Source organism: Fukomys damarensis, unplaced genomic scaffold (genome assembly GCF_012274545.1).
Source record: "Fukomys damarensis isolate Sample0158 unplaced genomic scaffold, DMR_v1.0_HiC HiC_scaffold_12, whole genome shotgun sequence".
NCBI classification, from domain to species: domain Eukaryota; kingdom Metazoa; phylum Chordata; class Mammalia; order Rodentia; family Bathyergidae; genus Fukomys; species Fukomys damarensis.
This window is the reverse complement of record NW_022900924.1, coordinates 22,955,077-22,973,330: the sequence shown is the minus strand read 5'-3', so window position 1 is coordinate 22,973,330 and position 18,254 is coordinate 22,955,077. Positions and strand designations below refer to the sequence as shown.

Below are 18,254 nucleotides of genomic sequence, written 5' to 3'. Positions count from 1 at the left end.
AAATAGTAAATTGAAGTTTAAAATACCTGGATGAAGGAAACGTTTGGGATGAGACTAAAGTTTAGAACCATCGAAAAGTACCTGAAATGGTTGCTGCTGGGATGAAAAAGCAGCAGAAACATTTGGCGGAAGCTGGGTTGCTATAGCAACAGGAGTCCCAGTCTGCCCATCCTTGCCTGTCACAACCTTTACCTGAGAGAAATATTTTGAGAAAAAAAGGCAACATAATTTTTAGACTGCTCAAAATTGTGTTAGAATTTCATTGTTGTCAGCTCACTGATTCGGGTGTTTAAAAATGAAATGTTTTTGCATCACATCCTGTAAAAGGACACTGAACTGACAGATTTATAATGTAACAACTGCCAATCTACAGGCACTCCAGTTTAGATCAAAGGAAACATCCTAGGTTTGGCACCTTCAAACCTTAAAGTGGGACTGGCAGACTCAAGTAACAAAGCCCTGCGCTTCCTGGGCCATCTTTACCACAGCACTGTATCTACCCCTATGGGTTGAAAGGCAAAGGTCTATTGCACTAGGAAGCTGTAAACAGGGATTTACTTTTCTTCCCAAGTACAGATAAGGTGACTGACCTAACAGACAACATGGGTATAAACATAAAGAGAAATGAATTTCACTGTTTCATGGCAATAGAGGGGAAGTCCTTGAAATAGTCATATAGACCTGAAAACAAAAGCAGCCCATCCCGGGAAGGATGCTGAAGAAGACACAGATGGCAAAGCCACAGATACATCCATAGATGCCAGTGAGGACACTGGAGCAGAGAGACAAGCTTTTGCTCACCAAAAGCTAGTTTCTTTGCACAAGGGCTGACAAAGATTTAAATTGTTTTAGCTCTATCATAAAACAAAAATAGCTCCACCAACATAGTGTACACTACACAACACAGAGGCACAAAATACAGTGCATTACAGTACAATACTCTGTCACCCTGGCTTAGGAAGCACAAATAAGAGGACCCTGGGAATGACTATGGTGTGGGATTTATAGTACACCTATTCTAGGCACCAAAACATAAGCTGTCTACAAAAGATTCCATCGTAAATATTACATAATAGGCATGTGCAGAAGTGTGGATTTAAAACATGAGCTCAAACCTAAAACTACTTCTAGCAGTGGGGGGGAATCTCATTTCTTTGCCATAATATTATCTTAATTATGAAGATCTCATATAAATCCAGGTATGGTGACAGACACCTGTAATGCCAGCACTCTGGGAGGCTGAGGCAGAATTCCAAGTTCAAGCCTAGCATGAGCAATTTAGTGAGACCTTGTCTCAAACAATTAACAAGGGCTGGGAATACAGCTCAGTGTGAAGGCCCTGGGTTCGATCCCTGGCACTGCAAAATAAAATATATAAATAGAATCTCCTATAAATCTATTTAGTGAGTTGTAATTTTGGCCGGTGATTTAAACTTTGTTAAAAACTATGTTGGCAGTGTTTACGGACAGAGCTACACAAATACTACGTGAAACCTGGAAACCAGGGGACGGGCTACGCCCTGCACCTTCAGCAGAACCTTCCCCACCTGCTGGGGATAACCAGGACCACAAGCCCAGGGGAAACTGGACTGCACTGGCCAGTCTTGGCTAAGATGGGCTCTGGTTCCCTGGTGCAGAGAAGGCACCAGTCACAGCCCCATGCACCCTCTTCCTAACTCAGCTGAGCAGGAACAGCTCTTCCTCACCATGAAGTGAGAAAGGAAATGCATTCTCCAACCTTACTCCTCCATCAGAACCTGATGAATTCAAAATCTGTGCAATACCCCAGGCTCAAGAGTTACTTTTCAACTTGCTGCGCATGCACTCTAATTTGCTTCATACAGATCCTCCATATTATTAAGCTGCTGTTTCTTACCTCATCATTAATAACCTCAGATTTTTCTTCCTCCTCTTCCTCCTCTTCCTCCTCCTCTTCAATGTCCAAATCATTCTGCCTAAGATATGCTTGCAACGGGGCATAATGCTTCTTTTTAAAGGCTAGGAAATCCATCATGTTCCCCTGAAGATGTTGCAAGAAAAACAGTTCAATCAGATACTCCTTGAAGGCCTCCCTGAGCACCTCCATCTCCTTGTAGTGGTAGTCCAGGCACTGCTTCCGCATCTGTGCCATCTCCTGGGAGGCTGGGGGGATCTCCTCCAGCTTCTTGGGTACCTTCTTCACCCCTGAGCTGCCCGCAGATGTGAGGGGTAGGCTGGAAAGGCCCGGGGGCATGGTAGTTCTGGATGGGCTGGTGGGTGGAGGAGGGGAGGTCATCCCAAATGCTGAGGGTCCCCCAACCCCAGGGAGCAGCACACTGGGAGCTCTCTCGAATCCCAGAGGTCTGCTCAGTGGCTGCCCCTGCAGCGCCTGCTGCTGCTGCTGCTGGATCAACTGGCCCTGGATGATGCTGCTGATCTGGGGTGGCAGGCTTGCCGTGGTGATATGGCCCGGGGTGGCCAGGGGCTGCAGGCCAGCCCCTCCTGCAGCCGCAGGGCTCTGGGGCCCCAGGTGGTGAATAGTGCCTCCTGACTGTGCATGTGGTTGGGACAGTCTCCGTTCTCGGGACACAATGGGAGCCCCTGCATGCTGAAGCTGGACCTGGGCTCCCTGAGCCATTGGGGTGAGGCCTGGTGCCTCCTGAAATACAAAGTGCCCGCCACTAGATGGACTCAAGCTGATCTGCCTCACAAGCACACTGGCATCCACGAAGCCTCCAGTGGGGCTGCTGCTGCAAATGCCCAGCCCTGGGCCTGGGGCCCCAGCACGCACACTCTGCAGTGCCTGCCCAGGTCCTGGGCTGGGCTGTGTAGGGCTCTGCGTCTGGACCTGCTGAGACAGCGGGGAGGTAACTTGGATGTATGACGGGGACCCATGCTCAAACCGCCTCTGCTGTGCACTGAACTGGAAACCTGGCGAGGTAGGGCTGGGCAGTGGCAGCGGGGCCAGTGTGATCTGCTGGTTTCCTCCCACGACAGGGCCGACGTTCTGAAGGGTGATGTTCACATTCTGTCCAGTTACAGGACTTCTGCTCATCAGCTGCTGTATCTGGTAACCGGGGGACTGAGGTGCAGAAGGGCTGGCAGATGGAGCAAAGGGTGCTGCAGGAGATGGGGGCAGGTTTGGATGAGCTGGCTGCTCCTCCTCACTGCCAGTAAAGGACCTGGACCTCTGCAGCTGATGCTGGACATTCTGAGGACCGCTGCCATGGTGCATTATCACCTTCCTTCACTATCTCACGTAATATTCTCCTAGGAAATAAAAATTAAAGCAAGTTACTGGGAAGCAGATAAAATTGCTTGATTACCACTTACTTAGTAAAATTGCTTGATTACCACCTGCCAGCCATGGAAGCTACTCCAAGAGTAAGTTCCCACTGGCATCTGATTCAGACCAGAGGGCATGTTACTAATGCACCCAAACAAAGTGCAGGAGGCCATCTACATCTAACCCACAGATGGCTTTTCCCTCTTTCCTTTGCTACCCAAGATGCCAAAAGGAAAAAAGGTCAAGGGAAGAAGGTGGCCCTAGGACAGGGTTGTGAAAAAGTATGAGACCAATACTGTTTGACAAAGGCCTAAGGATTTTAGCAGTGAACAGAACAGAACACTGAGCCCAAAAGTAACTTCATCCACTATGCCCAATGGTCCTGCTACATCCAGCTGCAGCACCAAAGGGCTTTCCTAAGGCATCTGACAGTGCTTCCTGCAACTCACTATGCCCACCTGTGCACACCCAAAGTACCAGAGGATAGACCTGAGCTGGAGAGGAGACAACTGGCTTGGGCAAGGAAAAAAAGCTGCCAGCAAAGGGGACAGCCCCACCAAGAGACAGCCAGTCCCTGGAGCAGAGTCAATCCTGTCATGTGGTGAAGGCTGCACATGACGCGGATGGAACAAGCTGGGTGCCTTCCTGCCCACCCGTGCAGCAAGACAGGGGCCCTTTCTGCATCATCAAAGGGAAGGCCAGGATGAATGTCCCATCTCCAGCAAACAAGCAGCAACCCTGCCTTCAAACAAGCTTCCTCGAGAGACAGAAGTGCTCTTGGGACCAAGTACAGGACAGTGATGCACTCCACTGCCACTGGGAAGGCAATGTCCTGGCCCAGATTCACAATGCCAAGTTGGGAAAAGCAAAGGCTAAAGGGCCTGCCCTAAACTGGGTTAAATGTACAAGGCTGGGATTCTGCATATAAAAACAGAAAGTGCCCTTCAAAAAGAAAGACACAGGCTAGGGATGCAGCTCAGAGGCAGAGCACTAGCCTAGCATATGCGAGGCCCTGAGTTCAAGCTCCAGTACTGAGAAGAGAAGGCAAGGCAAGGCACAGAGGCAACACTGGACACCATCTCTTCCAACACAGAGTAGAAAAGTGTCCTGTGCGTTCCTGCTGTGCCCAGGACCTGGGACTTGGCCTGGAGAGCAGATGCATGATGCTGGCAGCTACTGTTCAGTCAACCTTGCTGATGGCTGTGCTAACCCTGTGGGTGCCATGCGAGGCCACCCATCCCATGAGCCCTCAAGTGCTACAGTGAGTGACCATGGGCAGTGTGGTGGATGAAAAGACTCAGTTCAGTCGCCAAGAGACCCAGAGGGGCTGTTTATCCACAAAGAGTGCCCAGCCATCAGGAAGAATCTGGGAGAAGAAAAGCCATCAAAGCAAGGACTCTCTGGCATTTGTTTGTTTGTTTACTTATTTATACTGGGGGTAGAACAGACCTTGCGCCTCTGGCTTTTATTTAGAATATCAGTGTAAAAAAACAAACAAAACAAAACAAAAACAAAAACAGGAGAAAAGCAGTTTGGGCCAGAGCTGTCTCAAGGCTAGGCAGTTTTTCTTGGGAAAGAGGAAAGACACAACATGCTTCACTTACCTTTTTGTTGTTTAAACACTTGATTCTCATACAGCCTGTATGCTTTTGCCCTGCATTTCAATCATTCATTTCTAGTGAGATCCTCCACACTCACAGCCACCCCATCTGAAGGACAGGAGCTGAGCAGCTGGAGGCCAGGCATACTGTAGGCTGCAGCAGCAGAAGGACTGACCAGGAAGGCCTTCTCTAGCTCCTCACGGAGCACAGCAGTCTGCCTGCCTCTGCCCTGGGAGGGTGGCACCCTGAGGCATTCTGCCCCACTACACCAGAACACAGCACCCTCAGATGCACTAGCAGGCTACAAGACCAGACACTCCCTTGTAAGCCCAGTCAACAAACCAGAGCCTCTCATGCCTCAGGATACACGCTACTAAAGGACAAAGAGACTCTGCCCTAGAAGGCTGACAGGCAGCAAAGGAGGCATGATAAAAAGTCCTAGGACAGAAGCAAGAGTGGCCTCAGACCCTAACACTCCACAAGAGCACAAGAGAAGGAAGAAATGCAAGAAAAGGAGGCTCACAGGGAAAGAGAAAGGAACTACCAAGGACCTCATCTGCACTGTCAGGGAAGTCTTCTGGGGGTGCAACATGGCACAACCTCTCTATTGAGGTCATACCAGTTTCCCAGAGGCTCAGAAATCCAAGAGTGAGGGAGCTTGACAATGGCGAGAGAGCAAAAGGGGTCCACCAAAGGAGGATGGAGCAGGATTCACCCAGCATCAGACCAGGCCAGCTCTGCAACCTATGCAGGAGAGGGGCAGGTGTGTGGGGACCGCTGTGTGGGCCATAGGCACTTTCTCCCCGGGAGGAACAATGGTGCAAATGACTGACAGATGGCAACCAGCACCCAGCTCAGAACCAAATTTCCAGGGAGGTGGGCCAACACCCATGCAAGGGCAGCTGCTGCTCAGAACCAGCCACCTCCTGGCATGGAGAAGCAGAGCATGAAGGGACTGCACTGTGCACTGTGGGTGCCAGGCTGAGCAGGTGCTACCACACAGCTGCTCCAGCCCTGTAAGGGACACCCAGCTCCTCTGTTCCTGGGGTTCCTGACACTCTGAAATCATGAACTTGAAGGAGCTACAAAATTTATAGTGCTCTTCCAGTCCTGAATCCCAAGTTGAACAGTGGCAAACATGAAATCAAAACTATACAATTACAAATGCACAAGTATATTCCTAGCATACGTAACAAACAAGTACAAATTTAAACCAGGAGACGAAAAGCATGGTCTGACCAGACGATTAGTACCTGAAGACGGAGGTGAAGATACGGGCAAGCTCAGCAAACTGAAGGGAAAAAAAAGGAGCGCACAGAGGAAGAGCCTGTGCTACCTACCCAGGCAGGCCCAGCACTTTGCCCTGACAAGCTGGCTGGGCTGCAGGGATCCCTGCCCCCTGTGGTTCTTACTACCTTCCAAAGAAACTTCCTCCTTGACTTTTTTTTTGGGGGGTGGTACTGGGGATTGAACTTGGGTCCTTGTGCTTGCAAGGCAGGCCACCGAAACGCTGAGCTAAATCCCCAGCCCTCCTCCTTGACTTTTTAAAGCAAATGTCATAAGTGGAGGTGAAAGCAAAAGAAAAACCAGAACAGACACACACATAGGTGTGCTTGAGGTTACACTTAGAACAGCCCAGAGGGGCAAGGCCATCAGTGGGAAAAGAATGTCAAAAAGCAACTCACAGGGGCAACCCACTTTCTGGTTCCCCTTCTGCCTCTCTTAGATAGAAACTATCTTTCTCTCAATAAATTCTTTCTACTCTTAGGGGGGAAAAAAAAGCAACTCACAAATGTAGTGGTTCTTTAGGATGCAATATGTACATGTACAACTGTCCATGATAAATGTATTCATTATGTATTGCAAATGTATACTAGTAAATAATAATTAAAATTTTAACCATTCACAAAACCAGGGCAAAGCAAAAATTGGGGACAAAATGTTATAGCACACTGATGTATTCAGAATATTCAACACAAACTCTATAATCTCTCATCACAAATCACATATCAAAATAAAGAACTTTTTTTTTTTTTTTTTTTATACCAGGGATCGAATTCAGGACATTGTGCTTGTAAGGCAAGCGGCGAACTACTGAGCTAAATCCCCGGCCCAAATTAAGAACTTTTAGAAGCACACACTCTTTTATATCAAATGTAAAAAAACTAAAACAAAATTTACAAACAGCTATTAAAAAAAAGACTACAAAGGCAAATACTAAATCTTGGAATGAAATTAAATTTCTACTCCTAAAACTAATAAAGCTCAATCTGAAAAGAAAGATTTAGAGACAAAATTTTTAAACATTTAAAATTCAAAAGGGCTGAGGGAAGAACTCACTAGTACACACCCAGCATGCATGCGGCTCTGGGTGCAATCCCAGTAAGCACAATAAGAAAGACAGACAGACTGGGCATGGTGGTGTACACCTGTAATCCCCATACTCAGGAGGCCGAGGCAGGAGGATTGTCACAAGTTTGAGACCAGCCTGGACTACACAGTGAGTTCAGGGCCAGCCTGAACTACAAAGAGAGACTCTGCCTAAAAAAAAAAAAAAAAAAAGACAGACAGAAATCAAAAGTGAATTGTCAAAAAATTAATTAAAAATGGGGCTGGGAATTTAGCTCAGTGGTGCCGCTGCCTGCCTCACAAGTGAAAGGTCCTGAGTTTTATCCCTGGTACAAAAAAAGAAAAGAAAAAAAGAAAAAAGGAAGGAAGGAAGGAAGAAAAGAAGGAAGGAAAAAAAGACACACACACACACACACACACACACACACACACACACACACACACACACACACACATAGTGGTGCATACCTGTAATCCCAGCACTTGGAAGGCTGAGGCAAGAGGATTGCCATAGTTTAAGAGCAGCTTGGGCTACCAAGTGAGTACAAGGCCAGCCTGAACTACAAAATGAAACCCTGTCTCAGGGCTGGGGATGTATGCTCATTGGCACAGCACCTGCCTGGCCAAGTGCAAGCAAGATCCTGAGTTTGATCCCCAGTACAAAGAAAAAAAAAAAGTTCATCATTAAAATGTAGTAGCAAACATCTTAGAAAAGACCTGTGGAGTGAAGGTAAGAGAGAGCTATTAGCAGCATAATAGAAAGCACTCGAAAACGTGACAAAAACACTAACCCCAGTAGAAAACACAGACAAGACAGTCTGCAAAACGAGAAAAATATCAACCAACTTAACAATTCAGCTAGGCTTGGTGGCACATGCTTATACTCCAGCACTTGGGAGGCTGAGACAAGAGGATTGCCACAAATTCAAGGCCAGCCTGAACTACACAGCAAGACCCTGTCTCAAATTTTAAAAAAACCCGTTCAGAGAATTTGAATCCCTTCCACATGCTACTAATAAACAGCACAAACTAAGTGAGCAAGGAACACGAGCAGATTGCTAGCACTCTACCTCCTCGCACTGAGGAGAAGATGGGAGGCATGGCAGACAGCTAGGAGATCCTCTCGGAACCTGAGGTGCAGGCAGTAGTGGGGAAGTGAGAGAGCCCAAGATGACCCCATCATCTCTGACCTTGTAATCCTACTTCAGAAAATCTATCCTAGGTAAATTAATCCACCAGTTAAAAACACTGCATAAGCGAGGGATTTAGCTCAGTGGTGCTATGCGTCTGCCTCGCAAGTGCAAAGTCCTGAGTTCGATCCCCAGTACCCAAAAAAACCCAAAACAAAACAAAAACACTGCGCATAGCCAAGCCTTGGTACACACCAGTAATCTCAGTATCAGGAAGCTGAGGCAGGGAGATGGAGTTTGAGATCAGCCTAGGCAATTTATCAATATCTTGTCTTAAAATATAAAATAAACATGCCTGTAATCCCAGGACTCAGGAGGCTGAAACAGGAGGATTGTCACAGTATAGCCTGGGCTATACTGCTCAAGGTCAGCCTGAACTGCAGACCTGTCTCCAACAACAAAAATAAAATAAAATAGGCTGAAGATGTAGCTCAGTGTGAAAACCCTGGTTCACTGCCCAATACTGATGGGGAAAAAAAAGGTCAAAGATGTAACCAGAAATAGTCAACATTCAAGTTTAGATCAATGATGGCGAACCTCTCTTTAAGCTTTCAATGCTAACAGCCTGCTGCAGCACGCATGCCATAGGCTCATCACCACAGTTCTAGATGGAGAATATGTAATAAAGATGAAAAGTGTTTCTATTTTTGTTTTGTTTTGCAAAACAGAGTCTTAGCCAGGCATGGTGGTACATGCCTATAATCAATCCCAACTATCAGGAGGGTGAGGCAGGAGGATCTTTTGCAAGTGTGAGGCCAGCCTCAACTACATAGTATGTTCAAGGCTATCCTGAACTACACAAGGAGACCCTGTCTCAAACAAAAAACAAAACAAAACAGTCTTGCTGTGTAGTCCAAGCTAGTTTTGAACCTACTATGTAATCCAGGATGCCTTGAATTCATGATCCTTCCTCAGCCTCTGGATCATAGATAGGCATGCACCACAATACCCAAACAGATTCCCCCATCCCTACACTGAGGTCTGAATCCAGGGCATCCACATTGAAACACATTCTCAGCCTTTTTGTTTTTGTTTTTTAGACAGTCTCACTAAATTGCCCAGCTGGACTACATAGTGAGTTTCAGGTCAGTCTCAACTACGTAGTGAGATCCTGTCTCAAAAAAACAACAAAAAATTAATTAATTAATTAATTGATTTAAAAAAATAATAATAAATAAAGATGTGTGACCAGCTTGGCCCAATACATCATTAAGTGAAAAAAAGAAAGATATTAATTATATAGGTTTATCACTACTATGTAAAAGTTACCAATATTTAAAGTCCACTGAAACACATCAAAATGTGAATACTGACCTCCACCTGACGAACTGTGGTAGTCACACAAGGGGCCAGCTACTGTTACCACAGCACAGGGGATGCAGGCAGAGGCCTCGCCAGCCACCCAGCTCAGGCCACACCCATGGGCACTGTTAGGACATTCTGGAAAAGGCAAGACCACAGGGCCAGAGATTAGGGCAGAACAAGACAGGGTGGTCCTAAGGAAGACAGGAAGCTGTTTCTACAGCTGACTTCCAACAGTGATCACACCAACATGAAGAGGATCAAAACGATGCAGAAATGCAGAGTAAAAACCATGAACTTTTACTATGAATTATACCTTGATTCTTTAACAGAACAGTTCCTCACTTCAGTGACCATATAAGTGAATTAGAGAAATAAATACAATTACAGAGAAATTTTATCTAAAAGTGTTTACAAAAAATAAGGTGCAGATACTCCAACAGGAGCAACATATGACCAATGACTAAGCAAGGTCTTAACTGGCCATGTGTCTTACTTTAGCTTGGCTTTCTTCTGACACAGGACCTGTACAGACTCATGTGGTAGGTGTGACCATCACTGCAGGCAGTCAGCATCTGCACATCCTTATCCATCATCTCAACCAGCTACTCTGAAAGGGCCCTCAGCCTGCTGCAGAAGAGCTACACAGATCAAGGTCTTCCTGCCCTCTGCCATCTGCCTCGTCTCCAGAGAGCGTGGTACTCTTCTTGACTTCCACAGATAATCTTTCCAAATCCCACAGGGAGTGAGACTATGTGGTAACTGCTCGTGTCTGGCTTGTCTCATTTATGTTCTCTGTAGCAGTCCCCAGTCATTTTGGCACCAAAGATAAAGTTTCATGGAAGACAACTGAGGAAGGGGGTCAACAATGCAGAATCAGTGGGAGCCCCCAGCTTGTTTTCCTTAAACTAGGTGGTCCCATCTGATGAGTGATGGGGGAACAATGGCACTGAAAGTGTGTTACTTACACCCAATCAGCTCTAATCTCATTTTAGTTGCTAGCACTGTAGAAAACCCTGCTTCACAGAGACAGGACGTTGGAAACAGAAACAAACTTTCCAGTGCTTTTGTGGCAATCTCAGGATATTACACTTTGACTTTAATCCAGAACATACAGAGATTTGAAGTTACTGTAAACATATATTTTATTGTCTTTTTTTGTTTGCATTTTGAGTCAGGGTCTCACTATGTAGCCCAGGCTGGCCTGGAATCTGCAATAGTCCTCCTGTCTCAACCTCCTGACTGCTGGAATTACAGGCATGTGCCACAATGCCTGACTTCAAACACACTTTTTAAGGTTAGCCATCTGTAATCCCAAGGAGTCGATCCTCTTCTGACACCAACAAAGCCCATGCACCCAGCTCATTCACAAGTGGGTCCCATATCCATTTATTCCCAGCTCAGGGGTCTTTCTTCTGAAGCTGGGGAGACAAACACTCAAACTCTTCTGAAAGCTGAGTTTGGCGATCCATGCACCACCAGCTGGAGAGCCTGACCTATTCTCTTTCGAAATTTCTGCTCATGTCTGAAACATGCCAGGATTCCCAATGGTCACTCGTCACCTCCATAATCCAGTTTGCCTTTGAATGCAGCCTCTTTATCTAACACCTTTAACATAGTTGTTGTTCTCCCCTGAGTTCACCGAGGAAAAAGAACATGTCACACAAATAAGTTTTGCAGACTATTCCATGTCATTGGAATGTGCTGCCAGGGTGACCATTTTTCTAAAACAACTCTCTGAACTCAGGAACTCTGGCTAGTGATTTACCTACAGAAAGAACCTTGCCAGGCATGGTGGACTAGGTCTGTGACCCCAGCAGTTGGGAGGCTGAAGGAGGACTCTGTAGGCTACAGGAGCTCAAGGCTAGCCTGGTCTACATAGTGAGTACAGAGGACTGCAATCTTTTTTTTTTTTTGTACCAGCAATTGAACTCAGGTCCTTGCACTTGTGAGGCAGTCACCAGAACCACTGAGCTAAATCCCCGGCCCAAGAGGACTGTAATATTGGTTATGATCAATTGGCTTGTTTATAGAAGTGAGTTTGGCTGAAGCCTATCTGCTAAGGTTAGAGTAACTCGTACCCAAATTCCATTCCTACCACTATACCTTCAGACTAGAAGGACAATGTTCTAATTATAATCATATATTTTGTCTATTCTTTTCCTAATTCCAGAATGCTTTTTTGTCTTGTCCATTCTGAGTCTTGTTTACATTAAATTCCATAGAAACCACACATCACCTTTACCCCAAATGATTACCAATAAAAGTCAGAGCCAGGCCAGGGATTTAGCTCAGTGGTTCCGCTGCCTGCCTTGCAAGTGCAAGGTCCCAAGTTTGATCCCCAGTACCCCCCCCCAAAATGGTCAGTGCCTAGGACTGTCCAGTGCCTTTGTCAATACCACTAGCACTGGTCATCCTGGCACCCTGCTTTCTCTCTCTTATTGTATCTTTTACTGCCTGTGTCATATAATAGGCAGGTAGGTACTGGAACCTGACTACAGGGGTCTTTGGCAGTGAGTTCAGGGCAAGATTCTGTCTAAAAAAAAAAGAAAGCAACCCCATTTCTGTATGTAAGAGGAGACATGTGTGCTCTGTGTCCATCCCTCACAAAGCCATACCAAATGATGCAAATTAAGGGTGTGTACTTTAATGTGGCCCACTGTTTTCAGCACATCCTGCAAGACACTGTTAAATCCAGGTGAGGCTTTCCAGCAAGGCAGCATTTTGCTATGGATGACACCGTGTGCAGACTCACATTCAGAAATGACCCTAGAGACCTGAACCAGAATCAGAAGCTGCCCAGTCACATCTGTGCATAAACAGCACAGAGCAACCAGTCCTGCTAGCCAGCCATGAGGTCCTCAAAGACCTGCATGGCTCTGCAGCATGGTTGGCAGCAAGAAAAGTGCAGGACGCGCCCTCATGCACATCCTCCTGAAGAATCTACGCATGAAGACAAGTAGTGCCGCCTTGCTGGCCACACCAAAGATGCATCAGCCTGGACTGGGGCCAAAGCAACTTGCAAACCCTAACACGTGTTCTCAACATCCTACACTGGTACATCAACCATTTAGCGATGGTGCTGCTGAAAGAGGAACTTGCATCACCTTTGAATTCAAGAGTTCCCAGCAAACTTCCTCAGCAGCAGGCAGGACAGGCTCCTGGCCCACAGAAAAGGCATCCCGGCAGCCACTGAGACCAATGCCCAGGGTCAGGCACATTTGATGGCACCCGTGGGGCCTCAGGGGCCACTTCTGTACTTGCTGTTCATGTTTTTCTTTTGGAAAACTCCAAAGTCTTGTGTTCTGAAGCAGGGTTCTTGGTCTCTGTGTGGTGATCAACGCTGAAGCTTTTACAGCTTCACGGGAGAGCCAGTCATCATGTACTACACCAAGCAGGCTTGGAGAGTGTGAATTATTTGTTGCAATGAACCTGAAATTGTTTTGTTTTTTTATTTTGGTACCAGGGATCGAACTCAGGACCTTGTGCTTGAGAGGCAGGTGCGGCATCACTGAACTAAACCCCTGGCCCCAAAACAGTAATTTAAGTAGGCCACTTGGTATTGTATTTTCTTTTAAGTGCAGCTTCTTTCTGTTGCACTCTTAAAGTCTTCTGCCATCTCACCACTGGGTCTTTCCCCTTCCCAAGAAGCTCTCTGGTGATGTTTGTTTTTTTCTCATTTTGTTCAGGGTTAGCTGTGGGCTCCCAAAACTGACTGAGACAAGTATGCAAAGTGAAGAGAGGCACACACAGGAATATTAAATGAAATAGCAGGAGGGCCACAGACTAAAATAAGTGTCGGCTCCTGATTTAATGCTGCCACAGATGCAGTAAATGAAACCTAGATCCTTTGCAGGTGCCCAGTCACAGCAAGACTCACAGGATCAGCGCTCCTCTGGGAATCTGATGTCAGTCCTGATCTGACAGGAAGCGGAGCTCAGGTGCTTCTGCGAGCAGTAACATGAGGGATGACAGGCTATAAGTTGCTGAGTATAGATGAAGCTCACTGCTGGCCTGCTGCTCACCCCCCACTATGTGGACCAGCTCCTAACAGGGCATGGCTGATACCAGTCCATGGCCCAGGAGTTAGGAATTCCTGCTCTCTAGTGTTCCAACAATTGTAGAGCAAATGAAAAGATTTCATTCTTCTTTATAGCTAAATAACACTCCATGAACACACACACACACACACACACACACACACACACACACACTCTCTCTCTCTCACACATCCCTGCCTTTTCTTTATCCATTTATCCATTGATGGGCATCTGAACCAGATTCCGTTACTGGCTATGATGAATATTGCTACAATAAACATGGGTGTGCAGGTGTCCCTTTGATATGCTGATTTCATTTCCTTTAAATATAATGCATGAGAAGAAATGCTAGGTCATGTGGCTGTTCCATTTTTAGATTTTGTTTGGTTTTTGTTGCCTTTTGATGGCGCTAGAGATGGAACGTAGGGCTTCACGCATGCTAAGCAAGCACTCTACCACTGAGCTACAGCCCGAACCCCCACTTTTAGCTATTTTTTTTGTTTGTTTTTGGCAGTAATAAGGATTGAACTCGGGTCTTTACAATGAACAACATCCCTAGCTCTTTCTCTATTTTTGAGAGAGGATCTCACTAAATTGCTAAATTGCCAGATTGGGATCAAATTGCAATCCTCCTGCCTCAACTTCCCAGAATGCTGGGATTACAGACATGCTCCACCAAGCCTGACTCCATTTTTAGTTTTTCTGAGGAACCTTCACTACTGTTCTTCGTAGAGACCACACTAATTTAAGATACCAACCAAGAATATACCAGGGTTTCCTGGTATACCTGGTATACCAGGGAATATTGGTAAGGACCAATATTCGTTTTGTTTTGGGGTTTGTTTGGTTTTTTTTTGTCTTTTGTCTTTTGGGTATCAGCCAGTCTAACCAGGTTGGACAGTATCTCACTGTGGCATGAAAGGCAAGAGGAATGAGGCTTGTGGAGGAACTGCTCCCCACTGGCCCACAGTGGGTCTGGGGCTGCAGGCTAGGATTGGCTACCATGTCCCCACTGTGTGAAAGCAGCCCAAGGAGAGCCAGGCCACAGTGAGGACTGAACCCCATGGCACTGGCAGCAACACAAGGCCTTGTCCTCCATAATCCCACACTGGGCCAGCCACAGGAATCCCTGCCTTTCCCCATGAGCAGCCTCATCCTCAAGAGCTGCTTTCAAGCGCGGTCCTGGAAAGAAATCTGACACCAAACAGAATAATCCCTTCTGCATAAGAAAATTAAACGCAAACAAGTTTAAACATGAAAAACATCACTTTCACTTTCTATTGTATCAGAACAAAAGACAGTTCCACTTGGTGATGGACATCAGTAATCCCAGTATTGTAAGAGGCAGGAGTATCGCAAATTCAAACCCACCCTGGACATCAGTAATCCCAGCATTATAAGAGGCAGGAATATCACAAATTCAAGCCCAGCCTGGAAAACTTTGTGAGTCAGCAAGACTTTGTTTTTTGGTTTTTTTTGTTTTGTTTTGTTTTTTTGTACTGGAGATCAAACTCGGGACCTTGAGCTTGTGAGGCAGACAGTAGAACCACTGAGCTAAATCCCCAGCCTAAAATTTCCCATTTTGTTTTTGTTTTGTTTTATATTAAAATCCAACTTTATTGAACATGGGAATAGATGGATTTTCAAATTAATCATTTTTGCTTTATGGTTAGTTCTGATCCATGGTAGAACTTACTGCTACTATATGAAGGTTTTTGGGTTTTTTTTGGTACAGGGGATTGAACTCAGGTCCTTGCGCTTGCAAGGCAGGCCACCAAACTGCTGAGCTAAATCCCCAGCCCAGTCTATTTTTAATTCTATACACTCAAACAAAATTATTTAAATCTAGAGAGAAACATTTGTGATTGTCTTATTAGTGCATAGTAATCCCTTGTATATGTACTGCTCAAACTGATAATGGGCTCATCAGCTCTACAGCAAATTTGAAGCAAAGGCATAAATCTAAATTTTATAAAAAATTCAGTTTTATTCTTACATTAGTAGAAGTTGACATCTGTAACTTACAGGCAAGCAAATAATTTTTTTTAAACTCCTAGCTGAACAAAAATACATATAATGTATTGTTTTCTTTAGACAAGACTTGCTTTTTATATTTCAATGAGAATACCATATAACCCTTTCTTGAACAAAATGACCAGGGTATAATGAAAACTATCTCAGGAGGAAACGTTCACTATGCATATCTTATGTAAATAAATCCTCCAATAAGAAATGGAGAATTCACTGCATTTACTTTGAAGCTTTGTGGTTATCTGTCAAATTTATATGTGTAGCTCACTAACATTTCCTTATTGGAAATACCACTATTTCCATATAATAGTTCTCAAAAGGACTTAAAAGTCTCAAAATTCTGTGTCTCTTTTGGCTTGCTTCTCTCTTGATTCCACCCAGGCTTAAATGGTTCGCTTCATATCATCATCTCCATCTTCATAAACTTGCTTTAGAACATTCATTAATCCCTCACTAGGATCTGTTTCAGGATTGTAGGATGGCTTTTCTTTTTCTTTGCATTCTTTTTCAACCTGAGTCAAGTACTCCCATCGCATGTTTTCTGCTTTCTTTCTACATAAGGTAAGAACTGTATCAGTCTTGATTTTTTTTAACTGCCTTCCACTGAGAGGAGTTTCAAGAGATTGTTCACAATCACAGAATAATTCTTTCCATTTAGATTCTTTACCAAAAAGATCAAATGACCTCTCTGTGAAATGCACCTGCATTCTTAGCAGGAACTTGACGAACTCCAGTTAAGGTAATGTAGATTTTCACAAATTTATCTGACTGATCCCATCCTTAACTAATGATTTTCACAGTATATCCCGTTGTGATAGAAGCAACCACACAGCAGCTGGCTTTTCATTGTCAAGAAATTCTGGTTTCTTTTGTGATTTTTGTTGCACTTTATTCTCTATTTCTGTTTCTATCTTGGGTTTTTCAGCTATCAGGGCATCATGTACTCTCTTCCTTGTGGCCTTTTCCAACACCTTTACCTCTTCTAGATCATTCTGCAACTCCTCCAAAGCTGAAGCCATGGTGTGGGTCAGACCGAAGGCCCGAGCTGCAGGTGTGCACTCAAGCACAGGAACCACCCAACCCAATGTACTCTCTGCACCCGTGGACCTCAGCAGTGTGAGCCTGTTTTGTTTTGTTTTGTTTTTTTGGTACCGGGGATCAAACTCAGGACAGCGCACTTGCAAGGGAAGTGCCAGAACCCCTGAGCTAAATCCCTAGCCTCAAGACTTTGTTTAAAATTTTTTTAAAAATTAAAAAGGGCTGGTGATATAGCTCAGTATGAAGGTCCTGAGTTCAACCCCACTGCTGCAAAAGAAAAGAAAGAAAAGAAAAAGAAAAAATGGACATTTGATAAAGCAGAGATGGAAAGTGTTTAACATTTTTTGGGCAGAGTAGGCAGTGGATACAGTGCTCACAGTAAAATTTCATCAATCTTTTAAAATTTTCATTTAAGAAAGACTCAAAAAGCTGGGAAGGGGTGGTGCACCCCTGTAATCCCAGCACTTAGAGGAGGCCAAGGCAGGAGAATCACTGTTGAGTCCGAGGTCAGCCTGAGCTACACAGTGAGTTCAAGGTCAGTCTGGAATAGATAGCAAGACCCTGTCTCAAAAACAAAAAACAAAACAAACAAAAAAATTCTGTATAAGATGGTTGGGCCAGATGCTGCATACCATCAAGCTTAAGAGCTCAACACAAAAGACCTACATGCTAACAAAACATTCATTTTCTCCTACCCTAGGGCAGGCTACAAAGGCTCCATACCAGTTCAGGAAATACATACATTTGAATTGTTCAAAGTTGGGTTACACTGAATTACAGAATTGTCTAAGGTTTATCACACCATTTATTATCACAGAGACAGACCTTGTGGATGATGTTGTAGACAACAGAATGGGCTGGACTAAGTTCTCCAAGGTTCTCTTTGAGTTAATTAACAGGCTATGGGGGTAAGGGTGGACAATAGGGGGATGAATATGATCAAAATACATTATACAGGCCAGTGGTACATCCAGCACTCAGTGGTATCCCAGCACTCAGAGGCTGAGGCAGGAGGATCACCATGAGTTTGAGGCCAACCTGGGCTACACAGTGAAACCCTGTCTCAAAATACCAAAAGGGCCAGGGATTTAGCTCAGTGGTGCCATGCCTACCTCACAAATGCAAGGACCCAAGTTCAATATCACTGGTATCCCCTCAAAAGAAAATTATATGCATTAAATCCCCCTACCCAACGTGAAACTGTAGAGTGGATGTGGCAAGGAGGTAATGGGGAGGGGGTGTTAAAGTATGCTATGCATGTACCTGCCAAGGTGAAATCAATTAATTTGTAATAACCAATATGGACAATAAAAACATGGTGTGATGGGCTGGGGATTTAGCTCAGCAGTTCGGTGGACTGCCTTGCAAGCACAAGGACCCGAATTCAATCCCTGGTACCAAGAAAAAAAAAAAAAAAAAAAAAAAAAAAAAAAGGGGG

General features: G+C 45.1%; 1 protein-coding gene and 1 pseudogene across 1 annotated transcript in view; both read right to left on the bottom strand.

Moving 5' to 3' along the window:
* Window positions 1-9,840, bottom strand: part of Ep400 (E1A binding protein p400) — a 100,256-nt gene extending 90,416 nt beyond the window's left edge. Inside the window, 2 exon segments of the mRNA XM_033762491.1 lie at window positions 1,877-3,249; window positions 9,720-9,840. Of these exon segments, the coding sequence (XP_033618382.1) occupies window positions 1,877-3,214 (1,338 nt within the window). The 5' untranslated portion in view covers window positions 3,215-3,249; window positions 9,720-9,840.
* Window positions 9,841-16,110: 6,270 nt separating this feature from the next.
* Window positions 16,111-16,978, bottom strand: LOC104848363 (annotated as a pseudogene).
* Window positions 16,979-18,254: the final 1,276 nt, after the last annotated feature.